We start from the raw sequence: 16,504 nt of genomic DNA on the forward strand, positions 1-16,504 counted from the left end.
AGCGCCTTTTCTCTGGGCGGCCGCAGACGCTGTCACCTTATTTGGAACAACTGAAAAAAAGACACTGGCTTTCAGAAGAAAATTCTGTGTGGACACGGGCCCTTATTTACACAGAGTACAGCCGATGAGACTGCAGTCTGTAGGTGTATTACCTACAGCGGCTGGTGGCTCACAGGCCTCCAGTTTGGAGAAGAATCAGCAGGAGTACCAGTGAAGGAAGCTAAGCAAGGAAGCTAAATGTAAATTCTGCCACTAATAAAATACTTTAATGATGTGTTTTCCCATAAATTATACCAACTAGCAACCAGCTACCAACAGCTAACAGGAAACACACACCATTTCCTTAAATAAATGTTTTAAGGTTATTGGAAACATATTATTTATGAGCTGGTGACTTGTCCAGGGTGTACCACGCCTCTCACCCAATGACAGCTGGGATACACTCGAGCCCCGGCGAGACCCGTCAAGATAAGCATAAGCAAACATATGTCTAGCATTTTTAGACAGTTTAATTTGGAAATGTTACATAATATAGCTTAAAACTTTTTTTTAGTTGGTTTAAATAGTGTTTTCTGCTGACCCTGTCCACTGCAGTACACTGCTTAGCTTCCTGCACTGCAAAAAAAAATCAAAACTATCCCTTTAAAGGATGTGTTTGCAATGTTTTCTATTAATTGTGACACAGGCAATCTGATGAAACACTAGTGTGATCATGAAACTACTTTGAAGTCTGCGGTATTTTCTTTTCTGTCTCTCCTCTTGATTGCACATGTAAAGCACCAGACTTTAAATATGTGTGTCTGTGCCAGCAGCTTGTCCTGAGTCAGTGTCACGGCAGTTTCTTCAGGACAGGCTGATGTTTTCAGAACACGTGGTCATTTCTGACAAAAAGAAAGTCCTTTGACACCAAATTTAGACTTCAGAGCTCTCCAGTTAGATGCCCTTAAACCAAATTGAGTCAACAGCACTTTAATTAAATAAAGTATTGTGGATTCATCCTGGTAATGTGGTAACATGAGTGAGGCACATACGGCTGGCTCCAGCTTATAACCTCTGCCATGCCATCCTGATTCACATTAATAGCAGCCTTGTTAATGTGACAGATCAGTAGGAGAAATGAGAATCAAGAAAATCCTTTTTCTCAAATGAGGTTTTCGCTACTGGGCCCATTTTATGCTGTAATTTTTCTTACTTCCATCAAGACAACAAGGGCAAAAACAGACCACAGATATTTCAGTTGCAGCCATAATGCAGTTTGATGGGAGGAAAACAACCCTGCAATCGTCAAAGTCAAAGGTAAATGTTTTGTTGTCTCCCTTAGAGTGAAATGAAATGCACTTTAATAATCAAACTAGGAAAAATCCATCATAGAAAGGGCAAAGATACAAATTTCTCTTCTGACAGCTGAACATAATGTCCCCCCCTGAGGCCTACACTGCATTTTAGACCAGGATGTAACCCTGTTCTTAACCTGGAAAAAAATAGAATTCGCTGTTACCCATGAAATTGCATAAATACATGATTCTGTGCAAGCTGTCAAGTATTCAGACAAATAACACAGAGTACAGTGCATGAGGAGGGCTGAGGAAAAGAGTATCTCTGCAATTACTCCTTCTTAAATTACTCCTGGCCAGCTAATTGACAAGACTAACTGCCTGCTTTGGCCATCTACTGCCATCTAGTGCAGTTAATTGTGATTACCAGCTTCATAAAATGAACTTGCATGACCTGGCCCGCTGATTTTCTCCTCCATATAAAAGCTGCAAGATGTTTCCTTTGATGCTGAGTTTTCCATTCACTGTCTACTCCTCCTTCATCCCCATGAAATGTCCTGTCCTTCAATTTCCTGCCCAGAAGAAAAGCTCGATTTCTCAGATGCTGGATGCACAAGCAATGTAGAGTTTATTATATATCTTGAGGAGCAACTGATTGGAAGCTGTGTCTACTCTTCACTGGTACAGGTGCCTGAGCAATGGAGCAAGTGGAGCAGCTGCACCCCGAGTATTAGACTTTAGGGAGCCTATAAATTTGCAAACATTTGCGCTACTTCAGATCAAAAATACTTCATAATTCTAATAAAATCAAACATTTTTAAAGGTGGGTGTGCTATTCTAACCAAATAACACTTTTTATTAAATTCAGTGAATATCTTCTCATGGTCCTCTAGCTCCTCGTTCTGTGTGTGCAAGCGCTCTGTAGATGGGAAAGAAAAAGTGGCAGCCGATCAGACACAGGCTGCATTTGAGCCTGTGTACAGGACAAGGTGAAGATGAGGGGGAGCAAAAGGGACCAGAAATCTTTTGAAGGAGCACTAAGCACTTAACAGGTATGCATGAGCAGCCTACTAAATATTATGTATTGTAGTGGTACATATTTAATTTAAAGAGAATTTAAGACAAGGCACACTATTGCACTGTTATGCTGTGTGAAATTTTTAGATAACGACTTATTGTTTGGATAAAGCTCAGTAATGAGTGTCTTGACAGGTGATTTGAGGCAAACCCTGACAGATACTGCAGTTTGTTGGTGAAATAGCTGTAACTATTGTAACAAGAAACTGAAAGAAAAAAATTCATTTGAATGCCCCTTTAAGTCGGACAACAGCTCGGAAAGTTAGAGTAAATAGAGTGTATATATTTGTTTGATTACTTTTTATGGATTCAGGAATTGCATATCATTTTTTGGTCACATGTAATTTGTAGTATTAGGCTGTAATATTATATTAGTTAGTTAGTTGCTGTGCACATAGAGTAACTTAATCAGAAATGTTCCCCTACTCCATGTAGTATCTATGCGGTTCCACTTTATGACATAAAACCATCTAGGATTTTTGTGGGCTGTTTTGGGGATTGCTGCAGCCTAAAATGTCTGTTTTCACAGAGGCTTTCGAAAAAATTGTGATGTATGTTGCAATGTTTTTAGGCATTTGTTGCAATGAAATTGCAGATGCACATGAAAATCACAAAAGAATGTTGTGGAGTTCTTTTGCAGGATTCATTAACATCAAAGGCAACTTGTTCCAGGAAGAAGGAGAAGAAGGCCACACTCCATTCTGAGTGTTCTCAGTTACCTCACCAAAAAAGCTCAGGATTACATAAACACACAAAATATGCTTCAACTGTAGATGACAAAGTGCATCTGGGGGGGTATTCCACAGAGAAGCAAATTCTTTTGGAGGTCAAACTTTGTCAAAACAGCACAAAATTATAAAGGTGCACAGCACATTGATAAATGCCAATAACAATGACAAATGTGTTATTTCAGTACCTGTGATAAAATAAAAATATAAATGAAATAGTGAATAATAAAAGAAAACATGTATGACGTGTGTGGAGGACTGCTATGAACTATAACTCATGGAAAACAACGATGCACATTTGCAGAAAAGTTGCAGAGTTTGAACAAAATTGCAAGTTGGGGCAAAATTCACAGCGATTGGTTGAATTTGTGTGAACTGTTGCAATCGTAACCTCACAACTTCCTGGAGGGACTGATAAAAGCACACGAACACACCAAAGTTGGAATAATGACTTCCCACCTTGGAAACTGGGTCCATCCCAGGTGCACACGAATGCACTATCATTTCCTCAGTATTTCTAAAATTTTGGCTACGGCCCTGGTCCCTACAAGCCACTCAAGGACCCTTTTTGGTCCCCAGACCCCAGTTTGAAAACGACTATATTAGTGAAACACGTGGAGATAAGAAATCATATTCCAAAATATGCAAAAACATGTGCAGCTAATGTTCATTTTACACACACCATCACTGCTGTACAATTAGACTAAATGCTGCCTCTTGACCTTTCTACCAAAGCACTGAATTTAAAGAGGCTGCAGGCCTTTCAAGGAGGCACCAAACAAGCCTTAATGAGCAGCAGGGGCTCCTCTTTGAACTGTTGTCAGTGTGTCAGAGGATGAAACAAACACATTTGGGGCTTGTTGTCTCGTCTCCACCAAAACTGATCCTTTCATTTCCACACAGGCTAGCCTATTTGATGATAGCTCACTGCCACCGCGAAAGTAAACTCAGCAGAGCCACAAATTAGCTCGTGACAAACTCATCCATCACCGTTGCCCGGGTGACTGTATCCTAATACGTGCCGTAGCCTGGCAACAGTGGCTAAACAAAAGGCTCGCAGCTAGCGGGCTGATTTGCCTGGCTGGGTTCAAGATGAGCCGACCCGACAGCAGCCCCGATGAAAGAGGGGTCGGTCAAAATGGAAACCCAGGAGGTCATCTGTGTGTGTTTACCAATAGCCACAGCGCGGAAGTGTGTCCCGAGACGAAGCTGCTGTCCGCCTTCGAGACAGACACTCACACCAGGAAGGTTTACCTGGCAGGGAAAGGTGAGTCCGTCCATCTGCGTTCAGCTAAACACATCACTAGTTTTAACCCAGAAACAAGAGCAGAGGGATATTCAGTTTCAGTTCATTATGGGTATGTCCCAGGTATTTTTCATTGCATCCCTGCGTCCCTCACTGGCGTCCTTACCTCGCGTCTTGGTTTTAGTTTTAGTCCCTCCCACCGAGGATTCATGGAGAGGCGCGAGGAGAGAGGACACCTCCCTCTAAAGCGTCACGTGAGGTTGTTTGTGGTGATTTTAGTGATGAGAAGAGCGGCTCTGAGTTTATCCCACGCCTTATGTGCACATAAATCAACCTGTCACCACCCAAACAAATTATTTTATTAGATTTAAGCACAGAGCCTTCAGGTGACTTCTTTACTGTGTGTGTTGTATTTAGCAGGGCCGGTCCTGACCTCCATGGGGCCCTGAGCAAAATTCTGCTGAGGGGCCCTCCTACATGTCACACCTGAGAGCCCGGTGCTCCCGCTTACAGTCCTCCCTCCTTTAAAACAGTTTGCTCCATCTGAGGGTCAAAGAATAAGTAGATCAAGAACAGAATGAGCTCCAGAAAAACAATATTTAACAAATTGTAGATTTTGTGTAGAATCTTAAGAGAAGTGAAAGTAATATATAAAATGCTTTTTGCATTAGTTTAAAAGAAATGATGGTGTAGACCATGATGCATTGCTGTAAATTAAACTACCTACAGTGGCCTATAAAGTAGTTAAGATGACAGGCAACATTTTACTGCAACATGAATACTTTTACTTTAAGTGCATTTATCTGATAATATTTACATACTTTTACTTCAGTAAGATTTTGTGAATGCAAGACTTTTACAGTGTGATATTAGTACTTTTGCATTAGTAAAGAATCTGAATACTTCCGCCTCAGAGGAGTCACATCACGGACGGACGGACAGACTGGTCTGCACAGACGCTGCTGTGGGAAAGTGCACACGTGCATATGTACACAGTTATCTTTTCTGAACCACAGATTATAAACGCCGCTGCACACTGGCGCTCATCAAACGTGACAAATAGTTGTATTTCATTCTCACTTCTGTCAGACACAAAATCACAGAGCTGCTCTGGATGTGTCTGTAAGCAGGACGCAGACAAACAGACTGCAGCTCAGCTAACATCAGACAGACAGAAGGAGGAGCATCGACTTAATGTTACTGTAAGTTAATGATGTCAAACTTGAGAGAGGAGGAAACACAAGTTTACCTGATTAATGTTCACCACGTTCACTCTTGGGATGTGATTTTGTCTTTTAGTTCTGCTTCATCCTTTCATTAAAATTGTAAACACTGACACCTGCTTTGACACGAGGGGGAGGCGGGGCCCTTCTGTGCACCGCAGGGCGTATATGTTCGTATACGGCCACCGGCTCTGGTATTCAGCAGCAGAGAGTAAAAAGTGTGTCAAACAATCACAGTCTCCCCAATTATGCAAGAGTAAAATCTGCTCCCTCAGTTTTAAAATTGGAGCATAAGACTTAAATGCAGGCGACACCTGTAGTCCATTTACAAAGTATTTAACTAAATTACTGACTGAATCTGGGGACTCATAGACATTTTACTTAATGTTTTAATGAAGAACTCACCCAGACCCAGAGAAAGAATTACACTAAGATCAATACAAATGTGTATTGTGTGTAGTCGTTAACAATTTATGGAGCAGCGCCTCCAGCAATCATGTTAATGGCTTGTGAAAAACAGGGACAGGTGTCCGTGTAATTTCACCAGCAGGTTTCTGAAGGGTCATTCAGTCGTAATCAGATGTTTAGGGCCTAAAAATAGTTGCAGCTGGGAGCTCTGGATGGACTTGAGTGTTATTGCTGAAATACCTCAATCTCATTCTAAAATATCTTTACACCTCATTATCTTCTTGATGGTAAAATCATTATTAGAATCATTACCAAGTAGACATATATGCAATAAAATAGCTGCTAAGACAACTTCTTAAGCATATTTCCAGTAGAAGATCTCTACCTTAAGGCTTTAGCACATAACACAGCTGGATGTTTGAGTTTCACTGTACAGTTTGATGTAGGTGCACATCTCAACACTGGTTATGAAACGGGTTAAAAAGACAATACAAAATTTCCTCATAGCAGCTTTAAAACTGAAATGCACATATTTAAGAAATAATACGTTAATTATATTTTAGGGTGGACTTTTGAGCATCTCAGTTTAACCTTCCTCTCGTTGCAGCCGTCTCTTTTCCTATTTATTTTGGTATCTTCTATCTGATTTTTTTTGCAGTTTGTTACAGTGTTTTTTTGGGATGAAAAAACAGCTGCAATAACTGTCTTTCACAGAATACTACAGCGAGGAAGGGAAGACCTTTGAACTGCGTCTTGTTGGAAAAATAAAGCAACAGTTGAGCGCTGATCCCACTCTTCGTCCTGAGTTTCCACCTTCTCTTGGCGTGGCAGAATTCACCCAGCGAGCCACAGAGGTGGCTTTGGGGAAAAGCTCACGAGCTATAACGGAGAACCGGGTAATCTCAGCTGCACATGAGCACGACAACTGATTATAACTTATTCCTACATGCCTGTTGCTGTGCAACAAGCACGTAGAGATTAAGTGTTAGCTTGTCCATAATAAAGCAGTCAGTCTGTACCAGGTATGTCATTACCTGGTGGCACTGTGCAGAGTAAACTGTAATTTTACACTCAGCCTCTGCCTCTGTATAAATCAATACAAGCTCAACACTCAAGTGTTTCATTATCGGTCAGATTTATAACTCAGCTCTTGGTGTTTTCTGACTTTTGCCGCAGGTGGTAGGTGTCCAGACTCCTGGTTTTACTGCTGCTGTGCGTCTTGGGGCTGAACTCTTGAAACACTGGTGTGATGTCTGCGCTGCTTGGTGCGGTCCGGTCTACCTCTCTTCCCCTTGCGATGGTAATTAAAAGCTCACTTCCCCAGGCCTGTGTAAGGGAAGGTCACAGCTAGTTAAACACTAAAGTGAAGAGATAAGTTTGTAGCTTTCTTTTACCTTGCAGAACACGGGAGTTGGTGGTCTACAGCTGCCTCGATCAGTTCGCTCGTTTGTATTATTATGTGACTTTGGTGTTGCATCACAATCTACTGTTTACACCATCTACTGTAGTAAATACACTGACTATGGAAAAGTACCTCATATAACCCCACTTCAAATAAACCGGGCTATCCCTTCAAAAAAAGGTCGGATAATTCAGTTATATAAAAACCTATTCACTCACAGCAGTGGTTGGATGCTGTAATTACATCCTGGGGTTTCAGAGGGGTATTGATTTTCAGGAGTATGTACTACTTTATTATCTGATGTTTTGTCCTGATCCTCCCTGCAGTCTCGTTGGCCGGTATCTTCCAGGCAGCAGGGATCACAGATATCCGCCATTATTATTACTGGGATGATGATCAGCGGGGCATTTGTTTGGAGAAGCTTTTGGAGGATCTGGAGAGGCCTCCGAAGCGAAGTGTTGTTGTTCTGTCAGCCTCTGCCCACTACCCGACCGGAGCCGACCTCTCTAAGAGTCAATGGGCTGCAATTACGCAACTCATCACGGTAACTCATGTGTGGTTTATGCTCTTTAACAGAGCCTGAAATTATGTTTTATAGACAAGCAGCTCTTCGCTCCTGTTGAGATGATCATTGGCTGTTTTGGCACTGTTTCAACAGAGGCGGAAGCTTTTCCCTTTCCTCCTGCTGCCCGCTCAGGCACTCTGCTACGGAGATTTGGAGCGGGATGCCTGGCCCGTACAGTACTGTGCATCGCAGGGGATGGAGCTCCTCTGTGCTCAGTCCTTCTCACACAGCTTTGGACTATATGGTGAGGAAGTGATGAAGAATATCTCTCATTTTAATTCAATATGAACTACATATATTATACGCTACATAATGGTCGTCTTATCCTTGCTGAGAAATGCCTCTGAGGGCAAGATAACCGCTTTAAAGATTTTGTGTTTTGTTTTCTTATTAAATTTTTAAAATTGGGGCTTTTTTTCAAATTTTGGGAAAAAAACTCCTTAATGTATTTCTTTCTCTCATATTGTGTTAAGAAGTGCAATTTTGTTTCTACTAGGGATGATAATGAGTAATTGATGTTTGATCTGTCGTTAAGAATTTGATTGATCATGTAAAATGTGATTGATCTATCAAATAAAGAGCTGAAATATAACACATGAGCACACTCTGCATGTTATCTGATATACAAGTATATGTATCATCAGAACTAGGATTTGTCCAAGCTGTTCGAAAACGTTATCAGGATGTCAAATACCGTCAAACGTTTTGGGTTGGTGAAACATCCGCAGCACGGCAAAACAATGAGGAAAAAAATAAGGAAATATAGGCAGAGGGCTCTGCAGATACAGAAAAATGCTGCAGATCATACCTTTAAGCCATAAACACAGGAGAGAACTATTTAGATTACACTTTAGGAAATTAATCACCAGATTTTTTTTCACTTGCCTTCAGGGCTTCCATACAAAGTGCAGCCCAGAGCTGTTATTAAATGTTTTTTCTATTACAAGAAAATACAGCAAGTCAATTTGAACTTAATTTTCTTTCCTTTATTGCAGTCAGATTGTGATCGCCCTACAGACAAGAGCATATGTATTCATGTCTCAGCCATTGTTTGCCTGGAAATACATGTTCATAGTATCTCCAGAGTCACGGTCACGTTCTCTGTTGCCCTCTCTTTAGTCTCTCGTGAGCTTTGTATTAACATCAGGTAAGTCACTGTGAGGCTTGTTGGTTGTTTCTATATGACCTAGACAACATTCACCCGCCCAGAACTGGGTGGCAGATGTTATTGTATTTTCAATATCAGAAACATAAGAGAAAGCAGACATTATATTACATTATTATTTCTGGAACAACAACAGACTCATCTTCCTCTTCTCTTCACCAGGTGAGGCTGTCGGTCACCTCCTGTGCGTCTTGAAGCAGAGCTCCCTCCAGCTGTCTGTGCGGGCTCAAGCTGATAAAATAGTGCGATCGCTGTGGGCGCAGCCTCCAGTAGGAGGAGCGCACATTGTTGCCACAGTGCTCAGTAACCCTGCCCATCTTGTTGAATGGTGAGTCACGCTCTGCTTTGAATGAATAATCTGCGGAATGTGGTTCGAACGGCCGCATAACTCCTGTATCAGTAGATGTCCACAGAGATGGACAGACATGCTGTGCTGCAATCAGTTGGACTGGCAGCGTTTTACCTCTCACCTGTGGTGCTGTTTATTCATCTAGATCAGTGTCTCTCAATTCTGTTCCTCAGGGACCACTGCCCTGCATGTTTTAGGTGTTTCCCTGCTCCAACACACCCGATTCAAATGATCAGGTCGTTTGAGTTTTGGAGTTATCAGCCGTAGAGACGTCTGTTTTCTCTTGAATGTAATGGAACTAGATGAAACTCAGCTTGTGGAGGTCAAAGCACCAATAAATATATTTGAAAAACTCGACAGCAGTGTCTCTTTCCAGAAATCATGAGGAAGACACCATTAATGTTCACATCCTGTGCTGTCACGAGCACGAGGCTGTCGTCCATGGGTGCTTTTCATTCGGCAAATTTGTCCTCTCGTTTCTGCCACTCGCCTCCTGTCCTCACATCTTTGTTCCACCTGGCGAGGATGTGAGAGAGAGATGCGAGGAAGAGATGCAATGACAAAGGAAGTGAAGCTGCCAGATAATTAATCCTCTGAACGATGTCAGTACACTGGAGAGAAGGCAGACATCTCTCTGGCTGATATCTCCAAAACATGGCAACTCACACCAAAATAATTTAGGTGAATAAATAGCACCACAGGTAAGAGAAAAAATATACATTTTTGATTTTTCTTTACTGCTTCTGATGACCAGATCTTTCATTTATGAAATGCACCTTTTGCTCGCTGGATCTTTCATGATTTTGAATTATATACTTGTATTATTATAGATATTATTTCCTGTATGTTGTCCACCCAGGCAGGGAGAAGTAAAACACATTGTGGAGAGATGCATGCTGATCAGAGACCTTTTGAGAGAACGGCTGAGGCTTCTGGGAACTCCAGGTTGCTGGGACCACTTGACTCAACAGCGTGGGCTCTACTGTTGCACAGGTTTGAATGGTGAGTAGCACGCAGTGAAGTTTCTGCCATGTTGGACTTTTATCGAGCTTTTCTTTCAATCTACAGCAACAAATGATTGACTGCACAGGACAAAACACAAGTTGTTTTCTCAGCTCTCGCTTTTCTTTCCTCCTTTGTATAATCTTTTACAATAGATAAATGGAATTTACAGCACATTGTTACAGATGAATCAATTTGAACCAAGGCCTGACATCTTGGCTTTGTTTGAATATAATATGCAATCATTGCAAATAGTTATGAAATATATTTGTCTGTATTTGCCTGTAATTACAGGCTTGAACATTAATCAGTATTTATGAAAGCAATTGTCTAATAAATTATTTAACATAATTTATTTACATATCAGCCAAAATGTTTTTCCAGGTGACAGTTTGTTTAAAGGTGCAATATGTAACAACTGGCTACCTGTTGGATTTATCCTCCAAAGACAACATATCACCATAGTGACGAAGTACCAGCTAACTGCTGCTAACTGTAACATTGCGGCCATTTAGCTAGTATAACAGTTTTATTAGCTGACTCAAGTCTGCCTGGACTGGAAGCCTGGAACACCGGGGGAGTGTTGGGTTTATGTCACTAGCACTAGAGGTTTTCAGGCCCCGGTCCAGGGGGGGACCTGGAGGAGAGCGGCCTCAGACAACTGAACTGGGCTCAGCAGCCTGCCAGTGAATATCGCTGGACCAGGACCAAACCTGTATCCAATCCAGAATTTAACATCAATGTGGAATTTCGCTGAGTGATATTGTGGCTTTCATTTTTTTCAGAACGAGGCCAATTTTTCCGAAGTTTTGCTTTCTACATGAACACATCTGAACAATTAGTCTGCATGTCACATCACATCCAAAACATCCAACAAGGTAGCTCACTTGTTTCATGAGCCTCACTAAACTCTGTTTTATATGATGAAACGGTGAAAAACTACAGACAACCATCTCAAAGACAGCATGTGAAGAGGAGCAGACAATGAGCGTCTGTGTGACGATGGTGTGGATATCAAGCTTCAACACTTTAACAGTCTATAGAAACCTCTTTGTTGAACGAGACAGGATGGGCCGGGGTTAGCTGGTTAGCATGCTAACTTCAGTAGATATAGCTGCACCACAATACCCAGGTGTCTTTGAATTAAACTGAATTCTGTTATTTCTTCACATTCTGTTGATAATTTAATTATTTTTCAAATGTTTTAAGCTACATGTTTTACATATTGCACCTTTAAATACTTCTGCACCTTTTTTTTTTAAATAAAACAACAAAGTTCATGATATTGTCATAAATAGCGATGAGTCATCACAGCATTTCTTGTGTTTTTTTTTGTGTTTTTTTCATCTTTAGATCAGCAGGTAGAATTTCTGTCAAAGAGGAGGCACCTGTATCTGCTCCCCGGTGGATGTCTAAACATCAGCGCAATCAACGGTCGTAACTTGGACTATATAGTCGAGTCAATCCATCTGGCTCTGACCACTTCACTCTGACCATGAGACGTTTGATCAAGATCTGAAATCAGAGTCAAAGAGGCTTTTTCAGTCTGATTGAACCTTTCACATGTCACATTGAAATGCTCAGTTTCAGGTTCGCTGTGCTTAAAACTGCAGTTCCGGCGATTGCAAAATAAGTGCTGTTAACACACAGAAAAATATGATCGCTTTTTAAACTAATGGTGACTTTTCTTGGCAGAGGCCAGGCTGTGAGGTGTCAGGTGAGAGGAAATGAGTGAGTTCATGTGTCACGTGTGATAAATTCAGTCTCTGTATTCAAAGGTGAAAGAAGTGCTCTGATCTTTTAGTCAAGTAAAAGTAGCTGTAACACAGTGCAATTAAAAGTCCTGAATTCTGCAAAGTGTTAGCATCAAAATAAAATATGTGTGGGACCACAAAATGTTTTTATGCTTCAGGTTTTGTACTGAGTAAACATATTAGATACAGCGTGATAATTATTCAGCTTTATAAGTGCTGGTAGGTAGATTTTGTTATCTTTGGACATTAGCTGCTTCCCCGTTTCCCCCCTCGTCTTATCAACTGTAACTTCAGCTGCGCTAACAGACATAAATATGATAAACATGCTGTTATTGTCAGGAATTGGTGTGAGTCATTTCACAGTAGTTTCATGAGTTCTAGTAAGAGTTTTTTGTTGAAATCAGAGGAGTTATATATTATCTTTTTGTGCATATATACTTTCCTTTGTTAGGGACAACATGATTTATGCAGTAGATCATGTCCAGACTCTAATATCATATTAGGTGAATGAAGAGCTTGCTTGAGTTATAAGCCTTAGAAAAGAAGCCAAATAGGTTTATTGTTTACTGCGTTCAAATCAAAAGGATGTCCTGTAGCTTCAAGAGTTCCTTTCAGTTGCTGTGAACATCAGCCACAACACAAACCTGTATTGAAAAAAATCTCTAATTAAACTGAGTTTGCTGAATTAACAACCTTGACTTTCAGTGTTTTGACAGATGAATGTGCTTCTTTTAATCTCATCTCCTGCATTCTCGTCCCTTCGTCTGCTATATTTCCATACTATCACAGGTCAGAACCAAATGATTTTTTTACTTAAATAATTTTATCTCCAAAATAATATCTTGATGCTGCAGGTTTAAGAGGTTGGGCGCTTCCTACAGAGTAACCTTTCGTTTGAAAACAGTTGTACTTGTATTGAATTATTTGTTTTTTTTTCTGTTACATGGTCCAAATAATGTTTTTAATAGAACTTCCTCTCCACTGCAACATTTCAAACTGATGTGAATGTATCATACAGCAAAATGATTGTCCATCCGATAACATTAATGAGTAACCCTCTCCTCTGTCATGCACGTCTCTGCAGACATAATGGAGCAATACAAAAATTAGTATTTTAGTAAGAAAATCATGTTTTTTTGCAAAACATGCTTTTATGTAACTAACTTCATATCCTCAGCAGCCTTCTTTTCATCTGTGGAATACGCCACTATTGTCACTGCATGCTGTTCAGTTCTGAGAAACAGGTTGTGACAAGGTATTTAATGGAGGCAGTGTGCTCATTCTTTTCATTTTGGTGACCTCGGCCGAACATAATCAGCATCCAGCATCATACAGAGCCTCAGCCATTAGACGCCGTCTGGAGCCCTTTGATTTGCATCAGAGCGTGCTTACATGTACAAAGCCTCGCAGATACTCAATCATATAATCATATCACAGGTTTCAAGTTTGGAGGTGAGTTGTTTACATGCATCATGATATTCCACGTGCAGTTATCCCCAAGGAGGATCGCCTAAATGCAGACATCACCATGGAAACTGAACTTCCGTCTGTAAAAACCAAACGTGAATGGGAAAAAGGTGTTGCCTGCCCTCCAGTTAATATTAGCATTTCCCAGAAATAATATTCAGATTTAAAGCAAACAAGACTGGACCACTACTGAGTTTAATACAAATTATATATGAATATATCTGTATTAGGAAACAAAATGTCATTATGCATTTTATCAGACATAAATTTGAAATGCTCTTCTTAAACACTTATTAGACATCACAACTTTCTAACACATTTCTAAATTGTCATGTTGATATATTATTTGGTAATGCTTTATAGATCAGACATTTTTAAGAAAACATTGGGTTGCAAGGTTGTGAAAGTCTACTTCTATTTTCTTTTCTTTTGGTAATAAGTACAAGTACTTACATTTGTGTACTTGCTGAAACCGAGTACTTACAATAACTTTTAAAATGTGTTATTTTCATTAGATGGTCATTTTCTAAATGTAACAAATTATTGTTGCTGTTTCGTGCTACAAGTGTAACTATAGTTACTGTACACATTACATTTTTAGGTTATTTGTATTAAGTTACTTTACTCATTTTGTGTTCCTTATTAAGCTGTGCAGTTTACTGTGTCTCAAGTCTGCAAGTATGAATGTTAAAGCAACTACAACAGCCTTAATTTATTACTGATGCCTCCATATGAGCTACATAACTAAAGGAGACTGTCACTTATGCTTGATGCCTTCCACCTGGTCGGATTCTCCTTGAAATCACATGAAATATTTTCCCAGCTAAAGTTTCAGAGAGCCGTCCATTAGCCAGTTAAAAAGACACAGATGGAGATTTTTATTTAGGTAATTTTATTTTTTATTAATTAAATTAATAAAAGTTGTTTCTCTTTTTTGAACAAAAACTTACTGTCAGTGTTCAGACGAATCAAAGGGTTTCTTTCTTCTGGCAAATGCTGTTCTTATCAGTGGGTTATATCTCATATATGAAGCATAAATCACTGATTTAGAACCATGTTAATGCCATCAGTTACAACTTATAAATTTCTACCAAAGAGCCTTAGTAGAGAGTGGTGTTTATTTTTAGCCATGCTTGTAGCAGGCTTTAGCCTGTCAGTCTGTCTTGTCAGTCTGTCTGCCAGTCAGGCAAAATTCCAATCTGTCCAATACTTGGATAATGACTAAATACTTGCAAAACTGATCACTTTCCCATCAACCTCAGCTGTAATCTTGGTCCGTTAACTGTGACTGCACAAAGCATCATCAGTGTAAACACAGAGTCTGCGTCCCTCCTCCTGATGGAGTCTTGCTTGTTGAGGTCTGTCAACTCAGAGTGCGATCTGCCCCTCTGGTGCCACAGCCAGGACGTCGTGGAGCAAATCTCTCTGTGTGGTCTCTGATTTCCAGTTGTTTGGCCAGCGTGAGTCTCATTTCGTCCTCCTCCTGGGGTGCTCACCTGCGGCGGTGCATCCAGCTGATCAGTCTGCATGTTTGAAAGATGCTGTCCACACAAAATAAGGAAAATAACATAGAAAAGTAGTGAAGTTTGATGGAGCTGCTGGCTGTTGCATCTACATGCATACATATTGATCATGCTGGATTTGATTGGTTCAGTGTAAAAAAGCAGATCTGGTGAAATGAGAGGTCTTTGTTGCAGCAGTATTGCCGATCTCTTTGTAAAGAGTTCTGTTGATTTTAATCTAAACTTTAAAGGAGTCATCCTGACAGCATAAAATTGACTGAACTGCAAAGATCTCTTCTTGTCACAGCAAAAAGCTAATCAAGGCAGAAAATTTAGGGCTCATCAGGCACCATTGAGTGGACCCTGAGCAGCCTGTCATTACCACAGGAGTAACTGATTTCAGGCGTTCATTTGCTGGCCTCCAGTGCCTTCAGACACCAAAAAGGATGTGTTGATTGACAGTGATCAATGACTTGTCCTCTACTGAGTGAACAAACACCAGTAAGATCAAACCATGGGCCTTGTTGATTAGGACAGTAGCAAATGACAATTACTGTCAAACTCTTCCCTGCAAAACATAATAATTCATTTCAAGTGAAGTAAAAATAAGGGAATTATCATTATTCTTGTCATTCTCTGCAATAATAGTAATTATAAATAGTGCTTTCCTTGTACTTGTCATTCCAGTAAACTATGAAAGCCTAAATACTCTGCTAATGCTTTTATAAAATGGCCTTGTCTGATTCCGGCAAAGATGATATTTTGAATCTTTAGTGAAACTTTCAGTTCTGTTTTGAAATATTCATTGTCTGCTAATTGTTTTTTTTTTTCAAATCATCTCATACTGTTTGTCTAGTGGCTTAGTCATATGCCAGAGGAACACTGGTTGACGTTTATCTAAGTGAACTAAAGACTGAAGGTTTTTAGAGATGCCTGGGACGTGTTTTTACAGTTTTGTTCAAAAAAACATAAAAGAGGCTGCAGTAGACTGCAAAGCATCGTCATCAGATTCTGTGTCACATTTGCTGCTGTTTGGTGACTAATAAAGGACTGTCATCCTACCTGATCTGCAGAAGCTTCATCATATGACCTGCTCGCTGTGTGCATCTACCAACAAAACAAAGAAGCAGCTGTGTTTGAGGGAGATTTTGTAGAACATGGGTCTTGTTTTTGGCCATCATTCCCATTAGTTATAATGACATTTACAGGAGTCCAGGGGGAAACTGACTGTCTTTACCAGTCAGATAATCATGTGCTCTTCTTCGAGAAAAATAGTTTGGTTTCGTAATGGCGCCCCCTAGTTTTGTGTTAATTTGATGTCCCTCCAGCTGTCTGAGACAAA

At 40.3% G+C, this 16,504-nt stretch overlaps 1 protein-coding gene across 1 annotated transcript; it reads left to right on the plus strand.

Annotated features, from left to right (window-relative positions):
* Positions 1 to 3,570: 3,570 nt before the first annotated feature.
* Positions 3,571 to 12,324, plus strand: got1l1 (glutamic-oxaloacetic transaminase 1 like 1). Its single transcript, XM_084728046.1, has 8 exons — positions 3,571 to 4,346; positions 6,671 to 6,852; positions 7,133 to 7,256; positions 7,685 to 7,902; positions 8,017 to 8,167; positions 9,251 to 9,416; positions 10,297 to 10,439; positions 11,793 to 12,324. The coding sequence occupies exons 1-8, from the start codon at positions 4,172 to 4,174 to the stop codon at positions 11,930 to 11,932; spliced, it is 1,299 nt and encodes a 432-aa protein (XP_084584172.1). The 5' UTR covers positions 3,571 to 4,171; the 3' UTR covers positions 11,933 to 12,324.
* The last annotated feature ends 4,180 nt before the right edge of the window (positions 12,325 to 16,504 follow it).

This window comes from Lutjanus erythropterus, chromosome 10, assembly GCF_056507025.1.
Source record: "Lutjanus erythropterus isolate fLutEry1 chromosome 10, fLutEry1.hap2, whole genome shotgun sequence".
Taxonomy (NCBI): Eukaryota; Metazoa; Chordata; class Actinopteri; order Lutjaniformes; family Lutjanidae; genus Lutjanus; species Lutjanus erythropterus.